The 25,020-nt window shown below is 35.9% G+C and overlaps 2 protein-coding genes across 2 annotated transcripts in view; one reads left to right on the top strand and one right to left on the bottom strand.

The window, feature by feature from the left end:
- adcy3a (adenylate cyclase 3a) overlaps positions 1 to 634 on the bottom strand; it is a 38,159-nt gene extending 37,525 nt beyond the window's left edge. The window contains exon 1 of the mRNA XM_030157616.1: positions 425 to 634. The gene's annotated coding sequence lies outside the window, so the exon portion shown is untranslated. The remainder of the gene's footprint in view (positions 1 to 424) is intronic.
- An 8,307-nt stretch (positions 635 to 8,941) lies between these two features.
- On the top strand, positions 8,942 to 16,880 carry preb (prolactin regulatory element binding). Its single transcript, XM_030158719.1, has 10 exons — positions 8,942 to 9,112; positions 10,251 to 10,440; positions 11,156 to 11,342; positions 11,990 to 12,243; positions 12,616 to 12,696; positions 12,804 to 12,931; positions 13,028 to 13,201; positions 14,064 to 14,136; positions 14,232 to 14,391; positions 16,028 to 16,880. Exons 2-10 carry the CDS (start codon positions 10,306 to 10,308, stop codon positions 16,120 to 16,122), a joined length of 1,287 nt encoding a protein of 428 aa, XP_030014579.1. The 5' UTR covers positions 8,942 to 9,112; positions 10,251 to 10,305; the 3' UTR covers positions 16,123 to 16,880.
- Positions 16,881 to 25,020: the final 8,140 nt, after the last annotated feature.

The raw sequence follows: 25,020 nt of genomic DNA, 5'->3' as shown, positions 1-25,020 counted from the left end.
TACTTGACGGTGGAAGCAGTGTTAAATTGTCATTTTCCATTGGAACTTCGACACAGGGGCCTACCTAGCTACATGTTGCGCGTTGAGGTGGTGAAAACACATGACAAAAAAGAGGATCCAGTGATTTATTGGTGACTGTTAACCTGCTGCTGACATAATAACCACAATGTCAAATGTGTAAATATACTGAGCAGCTCAGGAAGTGCTCAGGTAATACAACTGAAGCGGTCACTCATTAAACAAACCTGTTAAATGGCTGCTTTAGCGTCTGTCACCTAATAATACCTGAATATGGGCTTTTACTTACAGATTGTTTCACCGCTTCCTTTCTCAGTTATATTCACAGTGAAGCGGATAGTTGTGTGTAATTCCTCCAGCTGCTGTAAAAGCCGTGTAAATAATGTGTACTGGAGCATCTTCTTACCGTCTGTAGGCGCTACCGTTGGTCCCTCAGACAGATGTGGGTGTCATCGGGCCGCCTTCAAACACAGCGGCCCTCATACATTCAGCTTCGGTCTGGAGCACATTTAGAAAATACAAAGTCCCCTCCACGGGTGAACACAATTCCCTGCTTCTGCTTTTTAGGTCTTGGGTGTTTTCCACAGAAGAAACACACGGAACAGATTCAACATCAAGCTAGCCAGAGATGCTAGGAAAACTACTTCCGGTCACTTCCAAATAAAGGGCTAAATGTCCTTAACATGCTTATTTTATTTTATTTTATTTTATTTTATTTTATTTTTGTTTCAGTTTTATTTAATTTCATTTTACTGTGGTTGAGTTAAGTTTATGAAAATAAGTTACAATATGTGTAAATAACAGAATAAATAAATAACAGAAAAATAAAATTGCATTTTTGCTCTTTGTTATTTTATAAAAGCAATGCACAAAAACAATAGATAGATAGATAGATAGATAGATAGATAGATAGATAGATAGATAGATAGATAGATAGATAGATAGATAGATAGATAGATAGATAGATAGATAGATAGATAGATAGATAGAATGAATTAATGAATATTATGTCTGATCACTATACAACAATGTAATATAATGACATATAGGCAATTTAAAAAAAAAAAAAAAAATCTGTGGAATACACTGATATATATTGAGAACTATATTGTCAATTGATATAAAGGAATTCCTGCATGTTTTGTTCAGTGTGGATTTTTCAGAAGTCCATCTATTTAAAAAATAAATAAATAAATAAATAAATAAATAAAATCACATACATAGAACATTTTATTTCATTTATCTATTATTTTTAATGTAAGAACCACTGAATTGGCCTCAGCCTTTGTAAAACCAATCTTTGTCCTATAATTTTTTAAGATACTTTTTTTTAAATAATGGGCACTAATTCTCCTGCTTTTATTTGTAGTGTCTCAGAGCTTCCGTGGTGGTTCTCATATTTTACATGGAACTTGACGCGTCCACTTTTCCATCTGCACATTTTCTCCCCTCCGTGTCCCCGCCCCCTGGAACCATCAGCCCCTCCTTCCCTTCATTCTCCTGCCCGTTATGAGAAGCAACCTCTCAGTCACTGTTTGTGTTTTGTCCACGAAGTTCAGGGTTCATCCATTCATATCTTCCAAAATCTGAATAAAGAATGTCAGCATCTATTCACTGGATATTACTGAAACTTCTGACGAGTAAAAAAAGTATGTAACTATTATCAGCAATATACCCAATATGGAAAGTAAAGCTGGGTCGGCTATTAATGGCCCCTGTCAGCGTTATACTATTATATGTGATGTTTTTGGATTTTGCTGCTTCATTCACCTGTATGATCCCTTTCACTGCTGTAGGCCTACATGATTAACCCTTTATCGGGCAAGTGACTATTTTTGGTCATTTCCAAATACATTACAAGACAGCAACCATCTCAGGTCCATTGTGGTCTACAGGATCTTTAAGGTCCACCTCTGTATGAACAGTGAGTGTACCTGCTTTGTTAGGTACCGTGACGTAATGGTACTAATGTAAGGAATGATGTTCAAAGGGATAGTATGGATGTGGACAGGTGTCTGGATCAACACTTATGTTGTTGTAATGTTCTAAAAGTGACGTTCTAATGTTCTAAAATACATGTTCTTTTCATCTTACATGTGTTTTTCTTGTTTGTTTTTTTTTTAATTAACTTCTCAGATAATTTTTTTTTTTTTTTTTTTTTGCCACTTACAGGTATGGAACTAAATATGGGAACTTCACTGACCTTTATTTTCTACATAAAAATAAAACATTTTGAAAAATTTCGCAAACATAATAAAGTCTTGTTAGGTCTTCAAATAACACACTAAGGTTGAAATTTTTATTTTCAGGGTATTTCTATTCGTGCCCTATAAAGGGTTAAGGATGAGGTTGGAGCAGGGCAGTATGGCCAAAAAAATTACATTTACATTTTTTTCAGTGTTATGGATGATGCATGATTTTAATCAATCAGTTTTTGGCTACGTGACCTGAAGTCAAAATTTGCTTCAGAAATACATTTTCTCTCCTAAAGGTCTATATATATCTGACTTAAGAGACACATTTACAATTAATATATTGCAAGAAGCAAAAAGATTGCATTATGAAAAAAGATCTCTGGAGGAATAATCTATAATTTTGCTATTTAGGTAAGTTTCACATTTTTCAGAAAAGCAAAACTTTACTAAAATTAATTTGATATATTGTGTATCCCTAGCTGAGCTCGTTTTAGCTACTTTACGTAATGTTGGTAATTTAATCTACAGAAATGTGATATATTATATGAAAGTACCATTTAACTTGTCATAAGATTAGAAAAACAAACGGTTTTCATCTTTATGAAAATTGATTTTCAAGTAAATTAAAGTTTTACAATAGTTTATTCAAGCCCTGTGATGAAGTGGTGACACGTCCAAGGTGTACCCCACCTTCACCCATAAGTAGCTGGGACAGGCTCCAAGTGACCCTCATGACCCTAGTGAGGATAAAGCGGGTTCAGAAAATGAATAAATGAATTCAGACATTTGAAGATAGGTGGTTTTCACAAAGTCAGAAAATGTGGTGAAGTATAAAGTACAATGTTTCCCTCTTAAATGTAGTAGAGTAGAAGATTAATACTGTGGAAATACATGAGCACAGTGCAAGTACCTCAAATTTGTACTGAAGTAGGTGTAAAAGTTTTTCCTGTACATTCTGCCAAGGAATCACAGATAAGATGTACAAATAGATAAAGCAATAAATAGTTGCATAAAATGGGAGAATCAAACAGAAAAAGTGTCAAGATTGAACCAGCACTTGTAAAAAATAAACACAAAGTCAAACAGTGATGAACAAACACAGACTTATCCTAGAGTTTTCCTGTCATTTCTTTGTTGTAGTGATGGTAATGTGCTGTCTAATACTTTAATATCTACTATAGCTGTTCAGTGTTTACAAAAAACATCACTGAGCTTATTCATCATCACTGACATCTCCAACCTGGATTATACTCTGCAGCCGAAAGCATCCACAGACAGGTGACGAATTAAAGAATCAACCAACATAAGTGTCTTAAGTGTTGGTCCACAACATGACTCCAGATTAACTATTTTGCTCATTTGGTGCTTTTATGACGGAGGTGGGAAGAAATGTCTGATACATTGTTCCAAAATCTCCCATATGTATTAGGTCAGTGATGGTGAGGATGAGATGTCAGCCAATAGAAAAATAGCACAGAAAATACAAGTGCTGTTTCTAACTTCTGATTGGACGGGCAGCTTACAGCTCTAGACAAAGGTGTCGTGTTAAGTAGGGCATGTTTACTCAATTTATTTAAAACTTCCTAAACCCGGATCTGAGTGTGCACACTGCAAACAGACCAATGAACTCAGACAGAAGGTAACAGGTCTGTCCTTTTGTTAGGTGAGAAGGTCCATGTAGGAAACCTGTATACTGCAGGCAGACGTTAGGTGCAGTCAGGATGTCATTTGCATGTTGCACACTTTACCGCTGACGGTTAAGACATGCAGCCATGGTTTGTATGTTTGTTGTCCAATGAGAGAACATCATAAGAGGCATTATTTGTTCTTTGTGATGAAAATGAAGCTTGTGTGAATGGTCATTAATGACTCATCAAAAAATGATCCTCAGCTTTTCTGTGGATGTAATTATCAAGTTAAAACTACCTTTTGAAATTACAATTCGGATTTATGGTCATGAGAAAAGGAATATACCTCTAAATTAAAAGTTTAAGGAGCAGCCAGATTTAGTAGTCATTTATTGGTGGCCACCTTTGAAGAAGAGGTTTTACAGGGCATTCAGGTGTATGTTAATATAATGCCAAGGAGGAAAGACAAAGAAAGCTTAAAGAAGGAACTGTTGCTGTCCATCAATGTGGAAAGGGTTCTAAAGCCATTTCCAAACAATGTGAAGTCCATCGTTCTCCAGTGAGAAGAATATTCTAAGTGTAATCAATTCAATTCAGGGCTGTTGCCAATCTTTCAAGGAGTTGACATCCCAGTAAATTCGCTAAGGTCAGACTGTGCAAAGCTCAGAGAAACTGCAAAAAACAAGTGCTACATCCTAGATTCTACAGGTTGTAGTCAGCAGGTAAAATGTTAGTTTATGACAGTACAATTAGATCAAGATTCACCACAAATGGCTTCTTCAGTCTTGTTTGTAAGAGTTGGCAGGATAAAGACTCTTCTCAATAAAAACGAACATGGCAGCATAGGGTTGGTTTGCAAAGCTGCATATATAACATTTACAAATAAGATTTGAAGAACAATGCTTTTTGGACAGATGTAACCAAAGTGGAGATGTAATACTTTATGCTGAAGTGCCCCATTTGGCAAAAACCAAACCCACCACATCAGCACAAATACCTCATTTTAACTGTAAATAGAGTAGTGGAAAAGTGATGTTTTGGGAGGGGTTTGTAGCCTTAGTATCTCAGCACCTTGCAATAATTGAGTCGACCATGAAGTCCTCATACAATTTAGTCAAATAGGAAGCCTTATGTCCAACAGCTAAAGTTTGGGTGAGACTGGGTCATGCAACAGGACGATGACTCCAAGAATACCAGCAAATCTGCAACAGAATGGATGAAAATGAAAAGAATCAAGGTGTTCCATCAGCCCACTTAATGTTCAGACCTCAGCCTGATTGAAAAGCCACGGCAGGACCTTAAAAAAACTACTTATACAAATGTCTACAAACCTTCATGAAATGAAACGATGTATTAAAGCAGAGAGTCAAAAATTCCTCCACTATGATGTGAGAAAAGATAAGGTTATTTTTCATGATATGCACAGTTATATCTTGTACAATGCACAGTAAATGTATTTTTGTACCTGCAACAGACAGTAAAATAGAAAAAAGGACATACAGCACACAAGGTTAAAAGTGTTTTTCTAAATATAAATGTACATATAAAAAAGTAGCTCTAGTATGTACAAACCATTTACAGTCATAAAGTCAGACATAAAACAATTACCTAAGTTACTGCTGTTAACGGTCATTCTAAAACTGCTTAACCATTGGCTGTGCTTAGTTTTACACACAATGCTTCTCCATTTTAACTTCCTTTTTGTTCAATAGATAAGGACACAGTGGAAGCTGCTGTGTGTGAAGTTTTTGTTTTGTTTTTTTTTTTTCATATCTAGATACATAAAACCATTGATTTAAAATGTGTTCTCTTTTTTCATAACTGTATTTGGAGTTGTACCCACAGCATCCATTAACATTTATACTATTCATGAAATACAGACATTGACAAGAATCCAGATAGACTTTATGCTAAACTCTATCTAAATATTACGTTACATCCCATGTGGAGGCACACTGTGCTTACAGCCAGTCTAGTATTTCTCCCCTTTGTATTAATCTTGCCTAATCTGTCAAACACTGCAGCGACTCTAATCCCACCTGTAATCTGCCTCCATCACTATGAGTTCTGGCTCCTGTGCAGCAGAGATGGCATGCAGTTTATTAATTATGGAGCTGGCTGTTCTCTGTGGTAATCCCTCTCCCACAGTAACATCATTAGGGAAATCCAGAGGTAAATTAATTGCTGATGGTGCATCCATAAGCCTCTCTAAGGGCTCCTGCAGGTTAATTTAACACTGTAACTCAGGCTAAAAGGTGACATGTTTCGATCCTCTTGTGTTTTCTTAATGTGCTATAATACAGGTGTTGGTGTGTATGTGTTGCAATGCCCTTGACATTTAATTTGGGACACTGAGATGATGCTGATGAAATGTTTCTGGTTGACAGCCAACAATCTGTTTATTGATCATAGGTTCAAAACCGTGTTTCTGTGGAATAATCAATATAGGCCTAGTGGCAGTGTTGTGTCATTGAAAGGGACCAGTGTCGACAATTTCCATCTGTTTAATGTGCCATATGCCAATTCAAGGCTGGAAAACCAGACATGTAAATCATCAATATTCATTTGAGGAAATAAAGTTTGTATGTGCATTAGTAAAATTCATTATCAGATGGGATAGTAGAGTAGATTTAGAGATACAAAAAGAGATTTTAGTGTCATAACAAAACTGTAACAGTTGGGTTTTAGTTGGGGGACAAAACAGGAGTTTGGTCTCTCTTTAGATTTATTTGGTGAAACATTTCAGATTCTTAACCATCCCTCCATCTGCTTATAAGTGTCTGAGTTACAGCAGCAGCAGCCGAACCAGACACCCCAGACTTTCCTCTCCTCACCCACCTCCTCCAACACCTCTAGAGGAAACCCTGGCATTTCCAGGCCAACCAAGTGCTATAATCACCTCCGGCGTGTCCTGGGTCTGCACCAGGACCTCCTTTTGGTGGGATGTGCCTGAAGCATATCCTGTTTTCTGTCGATGTGGGGAAGTAGGACAACATTTCCTGGATCACAATTTTTTATCCCCAGTTTAATGACAAGGAAATATGAAGAGTTTTGATAGATAGATAGATAGATAGATAGATAGATAGATAGATAGATAGATAGATAGATAGATAGATAGATAGATAGATAGACAGACAGACAGACAGACAGACAGACAGACAGACAGACAGACAGACAGACAGACAGATAGATAGATAGATAGATAGATAGATAGATAGATAGATAGATAGATAGATAGATAGATAGATAGATAGATAGATAGATAGATAGATAGATAGATAGATAGATAGATAGATAGATAGATAGATAGATAGATAGATAGATAGAATCTGGGTAATAACTGTAATGTGCTGAAATTGATCAATGATTGAATTAAATGCATTTTCCTCTATTTTTTCAACCTTTCTTAAGTGATTTATCTCCATTTATTTTAATTTTATGCTCTTTTTTATTTTTCAGTGAAAATCAGGTGTTTTCCTACAGGGGTTGGACAAAATAATGGAAACACCTTCACCTCAAGATGATAATGCCCCAATCCATACAGCTAGAATTGTTAAAGAATGGCATGAGGAACATTCTAATGAAGTTGAGCATCTCGTATGGCCGGCACAGTCCCCAGACCTCAACATTATTGAGCATTTATGGTCAGTTTCAGATTCAAGTCAGATTCAAGTAAGACGTCGATTTCCACCGCCATCGTCTCTAAAAGAGTTGGAGGGTATTCTAACTGAAGAATGGCTTAAAATTCCTTTGGAAACAATTCACAAGTTGTATGAATCAATACCTCGGAGAATTGAGGCTGTAATTGCCGCAAAAGGCGGACCTACACCATATTAAACTATATTTTGTTGATTTTTTAAGGTGTTTCCATTATTTTGTCCAACCCCTGTATGTTTAATTCACAGAACATGTAGATGTTCATCAAAGCTCAGATTGAAAGTTAATGGTTATTATATCAAAAACCGAGAAAACTGCAGAAAAGGTGAGTTCTTCAGTAAAATCTATCATTAACTAAATATAAACCAAGTGTCTCCATCCACTGTCATTTATAAAAATATGTGGGTTTTACTGGTGAATAAAGATTGTAGAAGATGACGGTGTTTCCATGTTCACTACAAAGCCTCTGAACGTCCAAATGGGTCATATCTGAAAACAAACTAGATTAATCATTTTTCTGAACAAAATGATGCATATAGATATTAATGGGACTAATGAGGAAAATATTAAGGAAACAGTGGAAAAAAATGTTTGAAATTACTTACATAATACACAGTTGGCCAATAGAATTGATAGCAATAAAACAAATAATAACTAAACTACTACTGTACCAGACTCAAAATGGTACATGACCAGCTTCCATATGGCAATATGTTTCACAGCTGCAATGTGATTGTCTGATGGAAAAATATGAGATGTGACAACAACAAACAAACAAAAAAAAAACTTGTGGATATTAAAAACAAAACAAAACAAAAAAATATTATGTGTTGGAATTTTTGATTTTCTTAAAGGTAAAATAAAAGATGTGCCTTTTTGCCTCACAACGCCTTTATACTGGATAAAAATCAGTTGTTTTCTTTCTCTTTGTACATTTTTTAAAAAAATTCAACCAAACCTTGGGGATATATTATAATATATATTACTATATTAAATCACTTCTTAAAACACATTTTTATAGACTTGCTTTTATGTAATGTCTGTCCCCTTTTTAACCTTAATTTTTAATTTTAATTTTTAAATTTGATCCTGTTTGATTATTAACTTGTTCATACATCTCTCTAATTGTGTTGCTTCTGTTTTAGTGTTTTTACTTGCTTCGTGTATCCTGCTGTTGTGCCTTCTGTCAAAGCATTTTGTAAACTTTGTTTTTAAAGGTGCTATACAAATAAAGTTATTATTATTATTATTATTATTATTATTATTATTATTATTATTATTATTATTATTATTATTATTATTATCATTATTATTATAAATAGAGATACCATATATGTGTGTTAGCACATTTCTTACTATTTCTAGATTAGTTCATTCACAGATTCAAGGGTGTAAAAAACCTGCCCAATTACGCAATGACGTCACAACGCAGCCTACACTTCATACGCTGCTGACGTGTAGGTCGGGAAGTGGCTGTTGAGCTGTCTTTAGCCGTTAGCTGTTAGCACGTCCTGTTTACCTTAAACCTTTGTGACAGCTCGTAATGAAATCAGCTGTTTTGGTGTTTAGCTAGCCGGTGCAAACAAAGGAACAGACACTGAAGCTGTTACACAGGTAGGGAAGTGTTAATTTTATCTCCGTAAGAGCTAACAGACTAGCAGCTGTGGAGCTACGAGGGACTTAGCCGCTACAGTCAGACGATGTTGATGATGATGTTGACAAATTGCAAATGTTAGCGACTTAATATTCCTGTTTTCTTATGCTACTGTAACGTCTATTATTTAGGGGTTGTTCATACTGAGCATCAGTGTCACTGTCAAAACTCCACTGCTGGGTTGACAGCTGACATGGGATCAGTCGTGTAGGAAATATTCAGAGGTTTCACTTCATACTCAAAAGTATCAGATCTACAGTATGGAAATACTCCGTTACAATAATGCATTCAAAACCTTCCTTGAGTAAAAATAGTAAAGTATTAGCACCAAGATGTACAATATACAGCATGCAGATTATGCTAAAGTAAACATTTCAGGATACCATGTAAAACTGGACTGTAATTATTGGCGCATTAATGTGTTTATGTATAATGTTACAGCTGGTTATCACGGAGCTCATTTTTTAATAGTATGTATACTGCTTTTGGTTTAACCTGTATTAATACATTTTTATTTATTCGTAGATTTTTGTTTTGTATGAGTAGTATGAGTCTGCAAAGTAACTGACAATAATTAGTTGATACCAATTATTAGTAATGGAACTGATATGGATTTGCGTCAAAAATGTAATTCTTGGTGACACCTTTTAGAGTACTGTCAACCTATAACCTTGTTCATATGTCTTTAAAATGACTGACAGAATAAGGAAGCCCAATTAAGTAATGTATGAACAACATTTAATGCCAAGGATAATAAATAATAAGTAGCACATATATACAAGATAGATAAATAGCAGTTAATTTCCCCTCTCATCGTCAGATAATCATAAAAATATGTTGGTCATGTGCCGATAATCAGTCTCTCCCTAAGCTTAAGTTTTTTGTAATAAAAGTAATGGTGTATATAAAGTAAAATATGAGCATATATAATTGATAAATTGGACATAGAGGTCACTGGTACTGTGTACTTTCTACAGGTGTGGTTTATTGCAGCAGGTTTATGAAGAAGTGTGAGTGAATCAGCATATGTAACAGATATGAGCATATATAACAGATAAATTGGACATAGAGGTCACTGGTACTGTGTACTTTCTACAGGTGTGGTTTAATGCAGCAGGTTTATGAAGAAGTGTGAGTGAATCAGAACACAGCCATGGGGAAGAGGAGGGTTCCAGATCTGTACAGAGCCCCCTTTCCCTTGTACTCCATTAAAGTGGACCCTACAACAGGGCTGGTGATCACAGCAGGAGGAGGAGGAGCGTCCAAGACTGGCATAAAGAACGCAGTGGTAAGTCCTGTAGACTGACTGATTCAGTGTATGGTTGAGCATCAACAGCCAGATTTCCAGTAGATGGGTTTGATAAGACAAATGCATTTGGGCTTTGTTTCTGAACTAATTAATGCTTCAATTATGCTTCTGAATGAACTACAGTGACCATTTGACACACCATACATGTTAGTTGCATCATCCAGAACCAGCTATGCAGGCTTACATTCAAATCGTTTGCACAGTGGCGTCAATGTCTCCAGTTAGGCCTGCCACAATTACTACATAATCACCCTACTGCAGCTACTTAAGCAAAGAGCAATTATTTTACATAATGGCAGTAATCATCTCCTTTCCCCTTTAGAAACAGATGGATGAATGTAATAAAAGTGTCTTATTTTCTTATCATTTTGTATTATTTCTATGACTAACTGGTAGTCTTATGTCTATGACAGTTTATCTTCAAGTAAAACGTCAGTATCATACTGATATCCAAAAACTCATATTTTAGTGACATATGAATCAGATTCTACTGTATTAGATAATATGATTTTAGTGGAAATAGTGATTTTTGGAATCAAATTTACACTGAAATTAATGTCAAATGGATTGTGCTTCATTTTTAATAACATAATCTGGGATCTAATCAGCTAGGATACATCTGACCATTTCAGGAAAGGTATTTGCATTGTCACCAGCAGGATGTTGTCTCAAACTTATGACTTTTTGTTTTCAGCACTTCCTGGACTTGCAGTTGGTTGGTGAACATCAGTACAGTGCCACACTTGTCCACTCCCATGACACGGACACACGTGCCACTATGAACATGGCTGTAAATAATGGTGTCATCGCTGCAGGCCAGGACGGGACCTGTTGCCTCTTGAAGTTTAAAACCTGTGGGGCTAAAGCTGCTGCTAAAGAGGGTAAGTTCTTCCTGCAGGTTACACTGATGCAGTGGTGTTGAATAAATATGCTTCAACTGGTAGAATGAATGGGTAGATGAATGGTTATGGTTTTCTTTGACACCGTGAACAGCATGTTAGTATTCTGATCAATAGTAACACATATGTTTTGAGATTCCATGATGATTATAGACATTCCTATCGTACTCAAAAATGTGATAAATTGCTTAAATTGTAATTATGCCTGAAAATGTAATAACTAAAATATCCTAAATGACTTTGCATTGTTTTACTGGTAGTGTAATCCCTTTTAGGTACTTTTAATTTTTTCAAAACTGGTGATCAAATCATTTTGACAGATAATGTAAAAAGGTTGTTTTTTTTCTCTCCATTAAAAAAAATCTAGAGTCCACAGGCAGTCTACTGATTTAATTAATGTGTTTGGAAGTAAACTGTACAGGAAACATACTGTAAATGGAACAAGTGCTGTTGTGCATCTCTGTCTGAGACTGATTTAAGACACAGTGCACTACATACAGTACATGGTATATTTATGCATAATTTATATTCATCTTAAAATGTGGTTTCATATCTACAGGGTCTTTAGAAACCTCACTGTGTTAAATCTTCATTTTTTCTTGGATTTTAATCTTGTGTCCCCTGTTTAGCCGGGAACAGTGGGCAGCAAGGAAATGCCCGGCGGCGAGCTGGGAAAGGAGACCGAGGTGGACCGGATGGAGCAGCAGCGTCTGGAGATACGGAAGACATGAAGGATGAGACTGCACAGATCTCTGTGAAGGGCCTGGCTGAGGTACAGTCAGACCTGAACCCTCAGGATCCACTCCAGAAGGCCGTCAGGTTCAGTCCTGACCTGAGCCTCCTGCTTACAGGAGGCACAGATGGACACATCCGAGTCTGGGAGGTAAACAGCTTTGCACTGGTGTCTTTGCAGGTTTTTCTGGAAATTTGCTGCATTTTTTGTTTTAAATAAATCTTTGATTTCTTCCGTATCCACATCAGACTTGATTCACATTTTAATTGGTCAAATATTTCAGAATTTTTCAAGTATATGACACTTTATGTTTGGCATGCCAGATAAAAAAAAGTGCTTTGGTTTAAAAATTTTTAAGTATTGAATATTTGATTTTAAAAAAATCATTATGTATTTTTATTTATTTATTTACAATTCTATCATTAAATCATAACTCCTCAGCAGTTTATTTGTTTCTGCTACCAGTGCATTTGTTGGTACCTGACAGATAAAGTGTAAATCTCCACTGTCCTGCTCCCACAGTTTCCGTCCTTGAAGAAGAAGTTTGACTTCAAAGCCCATGAGGGGGAGATCGAAGACCTGGATATGAGTCCAGGAAACAAGGTTACACATCAACACTAACAGCACTTGAAAGTAACACATTCCTGTCTGACTTATTAATTTTTTAGTTATAATTGCTTTTTTGTTTTTTTTATGTGACTTCTGTGCAGCACCTTGTGACAGTTGGCAGGGACTTTGCCTGCAGCGTGTGGAGTGGGAACCAGCTGGCGATGAGTCTAAAATGGAATGAAACCATGCCACAGATCGCAGACAAGACTTACCGCTACATGGCTTGCAGGTAAAACACAAGTGCCATGTTTCCTTTTTGAAACAACAGTTTATTTCTCTATACTATATACTGTACTCTGATACTGACTGACTGATTATGGTTTAGGTTCGGGAAAGTTGAAGACCAAAAAGATGCGCTGAGGCTTTACACAGTCCAGATCCCCCATAAACGAGACAGAAAACCTCCTCCCTGCTACCTCACCAAGTGGGAGGGGAAGAGCTTCCTGCCCATGCTGACGTCTTCCTGTGGAGCTGAGGTCATCTCCAGTCTGGCTGTCAGGTAACCATTTGGCTCCTCTGACCCTTACAACCACACAAATAAGATACTCACCCTTAACTGTGAAGTGGACACAGTAACAGACACCAGTGCCATGTCATATTTGGCACTGCCAACATGTGCCCAAGTCATTTTCATGGATAATAAAGATGATTAATCCACCCATATTCCTGTTTACAAGCAGACATGTACACTCCAGTTATGGAATGGATCAGCTTGTGCTACTTTGTGTCAAAACAAAGCATTTTTCCTCTTCAGGAAACAAAAAAGGACACTAGCTTTAAAGAAAACAGCTCCAGTGTAATAACAACCATCCTTGAGGGCTGAAGTCTCACACACACCTTTCTTGCTCATAGTTGGTGTTTGATATGATAGAAGACGATTTAAAAAAAAAAAAAAAAAGAAAGAACTGGGGAGCATATTTACAAGTTGCATTATACTCCTAGTTAAAAAACTTAGTTGCATTTTCTCAAAAAATTCTGACAAAATATGATTCATTGATCTTAGTCTGGTCTCATGAATGTGTCTTAAATGAGGCATGATTTGGAATATACAAACAGAATATACTGATTCCATGATCTGTATAAAACATTGTGAATATTATTTCATAAGGTACTGATCAGATCTTTTTCTGGTTTGCATGTTAAAATTTGTTATTACACTAGTTTATTTTGTGACATTGAGAATGTCATCTCATGAGATTTATGGCGTAAAACATAATTTTAAAATGCACAAAATAACACAAAATATGTAGTTTTAACAATAAGTGCATATGTGTTTGACTCTTTACAACCAAAACTGAATCCACAAACTATTTCCCATCTTGTAGCTGCCAATAAAATATCGTTGTTGTTTTCTTTCACAGTGACTCAGGAACGTTTATCGGTCTTGGAACAGTGACTGGATCAGTAGCTATCTACATCGCTTTCTCCTTACAGGTACAGTCACTGCAGACTCAGATACTGAAATCATAAATCAACAAACGGTCCTGTTGTATGACAATACCTTGGTCCTCCTCTGTGTGTGTGTGTAGAAGCTATATTATGTGCAGGAGACCCACGGCATCGTTGTGACAGATCTGGCCTTCTTGCCCGACACCTTAAAAGGCAAAAACATCAAAGGGAACAATGAAGCAGCCCTGCTGAGCGTCGCTGTAGACAGCCGCTGTCAAGTTCACACCATCGCCAACCGAAGTGAGTGTTAAGAACACTGAATGCACAACCCAGAGCGGGCATCATTTTGACAAAAGAATATTACACTACACATTGCAAGATACATCTTTAGTTTCATTCTATCCCCGAAATTGCTGGATCCACCACTGCTGGATATCCTTCGTGTGAACACGATAGCTAAGACAGATTTGGTTTGATTTTTTCTCCCTTGAAAACCAACATAGGGGACCCCTAGTGGAAGAACCCTATCAATTTCAGCTTCTCTATGAGTATTTTAAGTCATCCAAATTGGAGCGCTTTAGTTGAAAATAAGTTTTTTGGACATAAATCAAGCAATATTAGGCCGATTGAGATCAAATTAGGTTCATATTGATTGTCTTACAAATGTCCATTTTCTGGCTACCATCCAGAGTTCATATGGTGTCGTTTTCATTCACTAGGTTGAGTTTTGTGGGGAAAAATTGGTTCTCTAATCATTATTCTGACACTATCAGGTCGATGTAGCTCAAATTGAGTTCATATCAATTGTCTAACAATTATCGTGGATAGATTTATAAATAGCAGAGGATTGGGGAGATTTCAGTGATATACCTTTGCTGTAGGCCCCAGAGAGCTTAAACCTAGTTTTTAGTAAATTTTATTATATTTATACACTCAAAGTAGTTTCGTAACATATAATGTTTTATAATGTTTTTATGTTTCTGCAATTTTCCCAAAGCACCATTAAAAAATACCAATGACTAAAACAGTTCACTCCACACATACCACAGTACATCATGTTATGGATAACAGCGCGGTCCAAACTTTCTGATAGACTACCAGTATGAAAACTGGATTTTATATAGAGCACCATTGGTAGTCCTGGGCTACTGGGTATATTAAAATCCTTGTACAGGGATTATTTAGAGTCTGTCAGCACTAAAAGTGTTGTGTTAGTCCAGGCATTCGCATATTACTGCTGCTTTTATAATTGAAATTAGAATGTCCAGTCTTTAAATGCAGGTAAATGAGCTGAATATATCTGAAAAATTACTTCTGCATTGGTCGTATACAAGTCTACCTCTCTGTTTTTTAATTTTTTTATTTCGATATGGCACATTGGACATCACAAATACACTGAGAGGTCAGTCACCTCGCTGTCTAACCCGTGTTATAAATGATAAACAATGTTCCTGCCCAGATATTTACACATGGAAAAGTCTGAGACTGAAATGTAATTTGAACAGAAATTGTTTTCAAAGTAATTGGTGCAAAACAACATGTTTATTTATGACGGTCAATAATTAGCATCATTTGGCCTTGATATGAGCATGCTGTATTCTTATTGACTCAGAATCTGACATATACAGTAGGTGCTGAAAATTTGGTCCCAAATTTTGAGGCAATAGGAAATGACACCCAGAAAGCCTTAAACAAAACATACCAAATTCTTTGGGAAAAAGGGATTTTAATTATTTTTGACGATTTTCACATTGATTTTGGCTTAGGTGGTGTCCAAAATAATTTAGGTGCTGTACATAAACCTTATAATGAAAGAAAAACCCTGGTCACTAGTATCGAAGAGGTTGAGTCATTGCCTTAACAGTACTGAAGAGCAGAACTCAGCCCTACTCTAAGAGTCCTCATTGAATTTTTTTTTTTTTATTTTGTTTTGCAGGCTCGTTCCCAGTCTGGCTGGTGCTGGTCGTCTGTGGCCTCATGGTGGTGGGAATCGTTCTCCTCCTTCAGTACCTCTTTCCAGGGTTTTTCTGAATCCAGCATTGTCAGGGCTGAGGGACAGATCTTCACATAGCCTCAGCGGTCGTCGATCCATCATGTACACCTGTCAGTGTTGCAGCAGAGCTTCCAGTTGCACCGCTGACCCAAAAGAGCTTTGGCAAAGCCCTGAAATCCCCGCCTCCTCCTGCACCCGGCTTGTACTCAGGGTTGTTCCTCTCAGACCTGTTCACCAGTGGAATCAGGACAGACTGTGGGATTTTACTTGCTTTGTTTAGTCTGTGTTTGTTTGAGTGTCAGGGCTCAGGTTCATGAATGTTTAAAGGGGATGGAGCTTTTATTGGAATATTTAAAGAACATTGTACAAATATATGAATGATTGACACATGATGTGTCTGATTTAGTTTGTTTACACACAGACACTTTGGATTCACCAATCTCTGTGAATTACACGTGTCCACTAGTGGGCAGCAGCGACCAGGTCGGTCATCTAATGACGAAAAGCTGCCTGAGAAGATAAAAGTTCATCTCATCATGTTAAATGTCATATCAAAACCTACATCTGCACACTCTGTACTAATACTCCTAAACATTTCTATTCAATGTTTAAACATTTTTACACATGAATAATAAGACATTATAATAAGAAGAACCATACTGTGTAATTACTGTATAGAGATATCAATGATACCCAATATATGTGCAAAAATGTGAATGACACTTATAAATGAAGCCCTAAATATTAATAAGAACAGCTGACAAATTAAAAAAATAAAATTGGGGTTTAATCTCAAGTCAAGTCCGTTTTTTTTATTATTTTATATAGCTGTACAGCTTTGGAAGTAATCATTAGTTGTTTTTGTAGTAAATTCAGTGTAACACTGATCATTTTGTTTTAAATTCATCAAAGTCATTAAATCATCAGAGGAATATATAATAGAGGTCTAAATAATTACAGTTCCTGCTTAAAAAAACATGAAATAATTAACATTTCAAAATTTTTCACTAGATGACAACAATTCTGAGATGCTATTATCATGCCCAGCAGCTACATATGCATGGTTAAGATTGTGTCATTAAGGTAATTTACAACTCAACCAAGTGAAGAGAATTATGTGAGGAGATAAAGAAGTCAAGTACTTGTACTGTGGTCCATTGAGGTCAAAGGAAAATGGTTAGGAAAACCCATTTTTGGACACAGTCTTGTTAAACAGCTGTTCACAACAAACTCCAGAGGAATTTGTCACATGGTTCTATTAAGATCTACAAAGTAAGAGGCAGAAAATGTGTTTTAACACCATGTGACAGTAGTCTAATGATTATTATTTGAATTGTATATCACATATTTGCCTTGAGCTTTACAGGAAAGATAATGTATAAAACGCAGCAGACAAATTGTGTATATATAAAATGTGAGGGTGTGACAATGTAAAAAGATGTAGTGTCACAGAAAGCATTGAAATACAACTGTTATTGAAAATAAGGGTGAAGTGTCACCTCATTGACACAGCACTAGGGGCTCCATGAGTCAGAATCAATGAGATAGAACTCAGGACGACTTCCAGAAAACATGTACGAGTCATTTTGACATCGCTGCTCATTTGTTTCACAATTATCGGTGACCAGGTTTACAGAGACCTGCTGGTTCTGTTTATCTGCCCAAGTGAGTCAGCCTTTGAAGACTTATGAAAACCAGCATGTCTGCAGGGCTCAAGGATGGAAACCACCGACTCAGAGGATGTGTTGACTCTGCACATGTCGCATTTTTAAATGTTTTTATCAGAACCACCTGAAAAATACAACCTGAGGTCAAACAAGTGAACTGTTTTCCAAATAGACAGGAAACAGAAGCACGATACGTTTGCCACTGTTATACCATCATTTTCCAACAGGAGGCGCCATGTTACTGTTAAATGTTCTGCAGGGAAGAATTGATTTAACCCACATTTGGATCAGATGCTGCTTTGTGGACAAGCTCGAGTGCTGGAATGTAGGTACGTTTTCTCAAGTATTTGTGCTTCGAGTATTTACATTTTTGGTAGTGTTAATAAAACAACTGATTTTTTTTTTTTTTTTTAACAATTTTAACAAATATTGAGTTACATCATTGATTGATTTAATGTTAACCAATGCCAGTAGAAAAAAGTTAATATAATAATGTAAAAAAGTTGAAAATTCTTCCCAATTTAGGACATTTTGACTCCTATAGCTGCCTACCTACAGCTAGTCTTTGGTCCAAGCAAGACAGGCACTTCAGCAAGACACTTCTTGGGGTAGTTTAGACTTGTGGGCCAAGTAATACAAGGCTATTCCTCCAAAAGAAGAACATGGAAAAACAAACAAACAGGAAGGAAGGAAGAAATTAATATTAAGGTGAATTAACATTGTGCTGATGTCAGATGTCAACCATTTTTGACCCTAGTTCAAACCATCAGGTGTGAAAACACCCTTTAAGTCATTGGCTCAGTATTAGTTTGCACCTTTTTTTTTTTTTTGTACTTTATATTATTGCATGGCAGCACAGCGATGTAGTGGTTAGCAGTCCAGAGTTTGAATTGTTTCTGTTTGGAATTTATGTCCGTATGTCAGCCCTGCGATGAACCTTTGCCTAATGGTACCTGGGATAGACTCTGACACCCCTGCACCCCTCGCATGGATGAAACAGTTCAGAAAATGGATGGATGGATGGATGTATCTACACATCCACTTCAAAACACAAGAAAATTTTGAGGTTAGATAATGATGGCATCACAACCAAATTTGCAAATTTTTTATCAGTGTCTTAGTCTAATGAACCTGCACCTGAAACGTCAAATCCAGGTGTATATCAGGTAGATCAAGGTCAGCACAGATACCTTTGGAAACGGACACATGTACCTGTGTTGTGATGAAATCTACATACAGTAATATAATGAAAATGCTTAGAAAACTTAAGTTTATAATATAACTTGTTGCAGCTGAATTTCATGACAAACCTAAATATCTACATTTGATGCATCCTATTTTATCTGAACGTCCACATCATGCACAGTTTAAAATCCAACATGAACATTTTCTCTGCATGTTTGTCCTAGTTTGTAATTGTTTTTGCATTTTAGTATGGATAGAGATCATTCATTCATTCATTCATTCATTCATTCATTCATTCATTCAATTTCTGTGACCTATTCATCTTCTGGAGGGTTGTGGGGGGGCTGAAGCCTATTCCAGCTGACATCAGGTGAAGGTTGTATACAGAATTTTACTAAACATAGAAATATCCAGAGACTTTATTGTTATTATGTGGCTTTATTCTGAAAGCAGTAAAATCTAACACACACATTAAAGCATCAGTGATATTGACCCAAAAACATCATATTTACTACGTACCTTGACATACGTTTAGTATATTCTGTAGATACCCACACATCTGTATAAGTGTATAGGGCTTTGAATTGTACTTTTTCACATTAGTATTTTTACTGAGCTAAAGGATCTGAAAACTTCCTCTGCCCCTGCCTTCTGAGGTCATAGAATAACCACACGACATAATAACAGCTACTGAAAACCGTCTGGGTTTAACCTCATTATATTTGCATGTGGGAAAGCTGCAGACATTATAACGTCAGAAGTCAGCTCCTGCGTATGTCTCAAAACACAAATGTGCGTATGTGCACCTCCACCTCCATTTGTCACCAAATTGTGAGCCAGTTTTCAGACGACCAACAAACACATCTCCACCCAGTCACCGGCACCACGCCTCAGCGGAGTACGAAGCCCTCATATGGGTCAAAACAGCAGACAAACCTGTTACTATCCTCACCAGACGCCAAGTAGGAGGTCTCTTACATTAAAAATGCACATTTAAAGTTCATTCTATTAACCCAAAAAGACCCAAACATCCACCATTGACCAAAACTATCTACTGATATAAATGTTTAATACCTGTTCATCCACTAATCCTATCAATACATGTAAATAATTGGTGTAAAAAACAGTTTGTCGTCTTTGATATGACCCATTTGGATGTTCAGAGACTTCGTAGTTACTGTGGAAATACTGTCATCTTCTACAACAGTGATTCACCAGTAAAACCCATGGAGTTTGATAAATGACAGTAAATGACAACACTTGTTTTTACATTTAGCTATTGATATTGATTTAGCTATTTATGAACATCTACGTGATCAGTGAATTATATCTAGAAAAATATCTGATTGAAATACAAAATTATAAATTACCAAGAAGAGATTAGATATAGAGAAAAACTTATTTGGAAGTCACCACAAATATAGTTGTAGTTGTATCTTTAACCTGAGAGTGCACCGATCGACCTAGTTTCATTTCTACAATTTTCAATGCAAATAAATGTGAGTGTGTTTACCATTGCAGCTGGTTCATGTCTTTCTGTTTACTTGCCACACAAAGAGTCGGTTCATGTCGACATGAGCAGCTTGTTGACGTGTGAGCTTGGATGTTTATGGTGTTAAAGTCCACCCACCTGGTATAGACTGGCTTTATGCAGTGGTTTGGGACCACCGCTGTTTATCATAATAAGCACCCTCACCCAAATTAACTTGTTTTCACAGGAATACAGATAGTTGCGTAAAAAAGTAAATGCAGAAGGACTGACTCAACTGCTTTACTGGTAAAAATGACAAATAAAGGATAAGATAAGGTAAGATAAGATAAGATAAGATAAGATGAAAGTACAGCAGATATGCAAAAATAAAAAATATAAGAGAAAAAAAAAATAGATCTATTTATAAAATTTTTATTGAATGATTAAAAGATACTGTCCTCTAGATATACATTGCAATACACATTGCAGTGTGATAAAAAAAAGAGCATAAGTTATAGAGTTCATACAGATGCATTAAAAGAAATGTTTTCTCTTAGGATTTAATTATGTCTACATTTGTGGTAAATCTCTTTGGGCTGTTTTGTCAAGTTGTTCTAAAACAAAACATCATGAATATAGTGACATACGTGAACATACAAGGCCTATGTATGTACGCATGTTTTCTCCACTGATAAATGCTGCAATTCATGCACTGAAAGTTGCATTAGATGTTAATTTTTGGAGCGTTATCATCTAAAAGGAACACAACAAGCACTGGTTACATCAGTAAAATAAAAACTGCTCAAGTTTAAGGTTAAACTTGAAGAAAAGCACAAATATTATAGTCATTGACTCAGATTTATTCACAAATTCTGCAATTTCACATAAATTCATCCTGCAACTTATATAAAACGGGTTATTTATCTGCTGTTGTAAGCTTGTGCAGTCAGTCAAACTTGATATACATGTGATTAAGCAGCTAATTAATGGTGAATATGTGTCTTAATATCAAGTGTCACCTAAAAAAAACCTTATATAATAACTGTTGTGTTTTTACTGTTCATACTTTTACCTTCACAGACAGATTGTAATGGTCCCTTTAAGAAGTGAAAACTAGGATCAATACAATACAAGGATGATAGATAGATAGATAGATAGATAGATAGATAGATAGATAGATAGATAGATAGATAGATAGATAGATAGATAGATAGATAGATAGATAGATAGATAGATAGATAGATAGATAGATAGATAGATAGATAGATAGATAGATAGATAGATAGATAGATAGATAGATAGATAGAACTCGAGAGCAAAACTGTACACTGTAAATTAGAAGTATAAAAATATCTGGGTAGAATCTGGGTAATAACTGTAATGTGCTGAAATTGAAATGAATGACTGCATGATGATTGAATGAAATGAATTTCCCTTTATTTTTTGCAACTTTTCTTAAGTGATTTATCTCCATTTATTTTAATATTATTCTCTTTTTTTTTTTTTTTTTTTGCATTTGCCAGTGAAAATCAAGTGTTTTCTTATGTTTAATTCACGGAACATGTAGATGTTCATAAAAGCTCAGACTGAAAGTTGAGGGTTATTATATTAACCCTTTCATGCATAGTGGTCACTACAGTGGACAGTTACTCTACAGCTTTACTCTTGTATATTCATGGGTTTTGTTGTTTTAGTTCCATATCAACCAACACAGTGGACACTTATGCATCATCTCATAAACTGCAATTCATACCATTATTGTAACTTTGCTGTTCTTGATTGGTTCTTGAGTGGAAATCAATTAATATTTATTTTTTGCATACTATCTCTATGAAGTGAGTAATAACTAGCATTAGAATATGTTAAAATGTGAGAAAACATCAGATTAGCTGCATTAAACATGGTTTCATTTCACTGTTTTCATATCACTTTATGACATTGGGTTTTAAATACATGTTTCTTTGCTTCAAGAATAAAATTCATGGTGTAGCTGAGTGGAGATTTTTGTAACTCCATGAAAAACAGGTTGTTTAAAAAAAAAAAAAAAAAAAAAATCAATCACATTGTTTTTCTTTTTTTCATGCCTAAAGAGGAATAAAAACACTCAGGAAAAAAAAATCTTGATAAAGGTTTTCATGATTCATGCATGGAAGGGTTAAAAACAGAGAAAAGTGAAGAAAAGGTGACTTGTTTAATAAAATCTATCATTAACTAAACATAAACCAAATGTCTCCATCCACTGTCATTTATCAAAATATGTGGGTTTTACTGGTGAATAAACATTATAGAAGATGACGGTGTTTCCATGTTCACTACAAAGCCTCTGAATGTCCAAATGGGTCATGTCTGGTGAGCATGAAAAGATGACAAACTGCTTTTTACACCAATTATTTACAAGTATTGATCCAATTAGTGTAAATGACTTTGGTCGGTGGTGGATGTTTGGGTCTTTTTGATTTAAAACAGGGAAGAGTTGTACTGAAAAATCCAATCTCAGTGTTTTATTTGATGATACAGTGACCCCATTAACCTGATCTTATTGAACTCAGTCTTTATACTGACTACTGTACACCTCTCCTATGAAACCCCCCTCCAAATCAATAGCAACAGAAACAACAAATACCAAACATCTGTCTGCCATTTCTACGCTGAACCTCAGATGTAAATACACACCTTCCCAGTTGGAAGTTCTCTGTTTATCACCTTTGAATACTTTTCAAAAGGTGTAAGATAGAAGTCATAAAATGTGCATGTTTCTAATTTCATGTTCAAGCAGCTGAAATTAGAAAAAGAAGAAAAGCGTCTCTGAGATGAAAAACATATCCTGGGGTTAAAAGCATATAAAAACACCAAACGGCTATTAAAGGCAGTGTGTTTAAGTGAGCGTCAAAGCTAATATGGAACAGATATTACATGGCACAATCAACACAGAGTTCACAAAATAGCATCTCTACTCTCTAAGACCACATTTTTACCCCCACCCCCACCCCTCCTTTTAAGTAAAATGAAATGAACATATTAAGAAAAATTGTGGACTGTAAGGCATGGAAAGTAGCTTGTTTTGTTAGTGCTGGTTGGTATTGGTCTTACAGTCATGGACCACTGATCATACGTGATCTAGTTTTACATCACCACATGGGGTTGGAAATATATATGTCCCTTTTATCTGTGGAATTCAGAGTTAAGCCTGTAAGACTTTGAAAGCAAACTGATTGCTGTAAGAGTGGGAGGAAAATAAAGTGTGGGCTCAAACATGCTGAAGCAATAATAATCTCTAATGTGTTCCATCTCCCATAAAGAATTGTACCTGGTGCCACTCTGGCTGCCCCTCTACCTCCTGCCATCATTCCTCCACTTTGTTCAACTTAGCTTCACTCACACACTTTTGTATAATTCTTTTAATGTATTGTTCTATGAATAATCACTTAGTAACATCAGCAACATGAAAACTGTGATTTGGGATCCAAGCAAAATGAAGCTGATGCACAAGTATCTTAAAGTTATAATAACACTGATCATATAAACCCTGGCTTCCATAGACTTACACTGAACTTCTCATTAAAAATACTGATGCCCTGTCCACACTAACATGGATATTTTTCTAAACAGGTGTTTCTTTTTTAAAATTCTGTCCACACAACCTTAAATAAAATAATATTTCTGTCCACGTGACAATACAAAAACAACTGCAAACACTCAGATAAACCATAGTTAATGTGGACAAGATGGATAATACACACATAAATACACTGGTGCATGTATGTTTACATTGTTTACACTGTTACATTTGCACATTTTTATACTACTTTTATACATATTTTTGAATTTTACACTTTTCATACAGTATATTTCACTATCTTATGTTTTATATATTTTTTAATACATGTCTGTGTCCTATTGTATTGTATTGTATTGTATTGTATTGTATTGTATTGTATTGTATAATACTGGACGTACAGGCTTTAATCTGTCACGAAGGTGAAGCAGCAACAAGTTCAGTTCTAAACTTAAGTTAGCAAAATTTTGGGTGGGCTTGTGGAAATGTAGCTATTCTTTACATAATGTGGATTTGTCCATAATGCTTGGACGGTCCACCTCCCAAAGGTATCCGTCCTTACTTCAATTTACGGCAGGTCATCCACTGACTTATACAATTGGATTTTATGTGTCAGGTTTATCTTCATTACACAATTACATTACATTGCAACAACAATAATGGACATGAGGAAAATAGAGTGTTATGCCATCGTTTTCCAGTCTCTCCATTTTTCCTGTCTCCATGCATACACACTAACAGTTTTTCCATCCATCCATCCATCCATCCATCCATCCATCCATCCATCCATGCCACTTTATTGCAGGGCTGACATATACAGTAAAGAACAACCATTCACTGATTTTTGCAAAACATGTATGCATAGAATTTACAAACTAGGTTTCTGTGCTGTGTTTATGTACCTACATTATGCACTGTACATTCCTAAGATTAAGATTTGTTGTCAAAAAACATGTAGTGTTAAGGGAGAAACCTTTTTGTTAAATGCAACACAACCAAAGGCTCCAAATCCATTTAACACCATTCCTAACTATTTCCTGATCCCAGAGTTGTATCA

The sequence above is a fragment of the Sphaeramia orbicularis genome, chromosome 16, assembly GCF_902148855.1.
Source record: "Sphaeramia orbicularis chromosome 16, fSphaOr1.1, whole genome shotgun sequence".
In the NCBI taxonomy this organism is placed as follows: domain Eukaryota; kingdom Metazoa; phylum Chordata; class Actinopteri; order Kurtiformes; family Apogonidae; genus Sphaeramia; species Sphaeramia orbicularis.
The sequence above is the reverse complement of the archived record's forward strand: the minus strand, read 5'-3'. Positions and strand labels throughout refer to the sequence as shown.

Excerpts from the sequence above, each read along its gene's own strand:
- preb (XM_030158719.1), top strand. The coding sequence starts at position 10,306 with ATGGGGAAGAGGAGGGTTCCAGATCTGTACAGAGCCCCCTTTCCCTTG. Across the intron at positions 11,343-11,989 it reads TAAAGCTGCTGCTAAAGAGG|CCGGGAACAGTGGGCAGCAA; the intron begins GTAAGTTCTTCC and ends TCCCCTGTTTAG. Across the intron at positions 14,137-14,231 it reads ACATCGCTTTCTCCTTACAG|AAGCTATATTATGTGCAGGA; the intron begins GTACAGTCACTG and ends GTGTGTGTGTAG.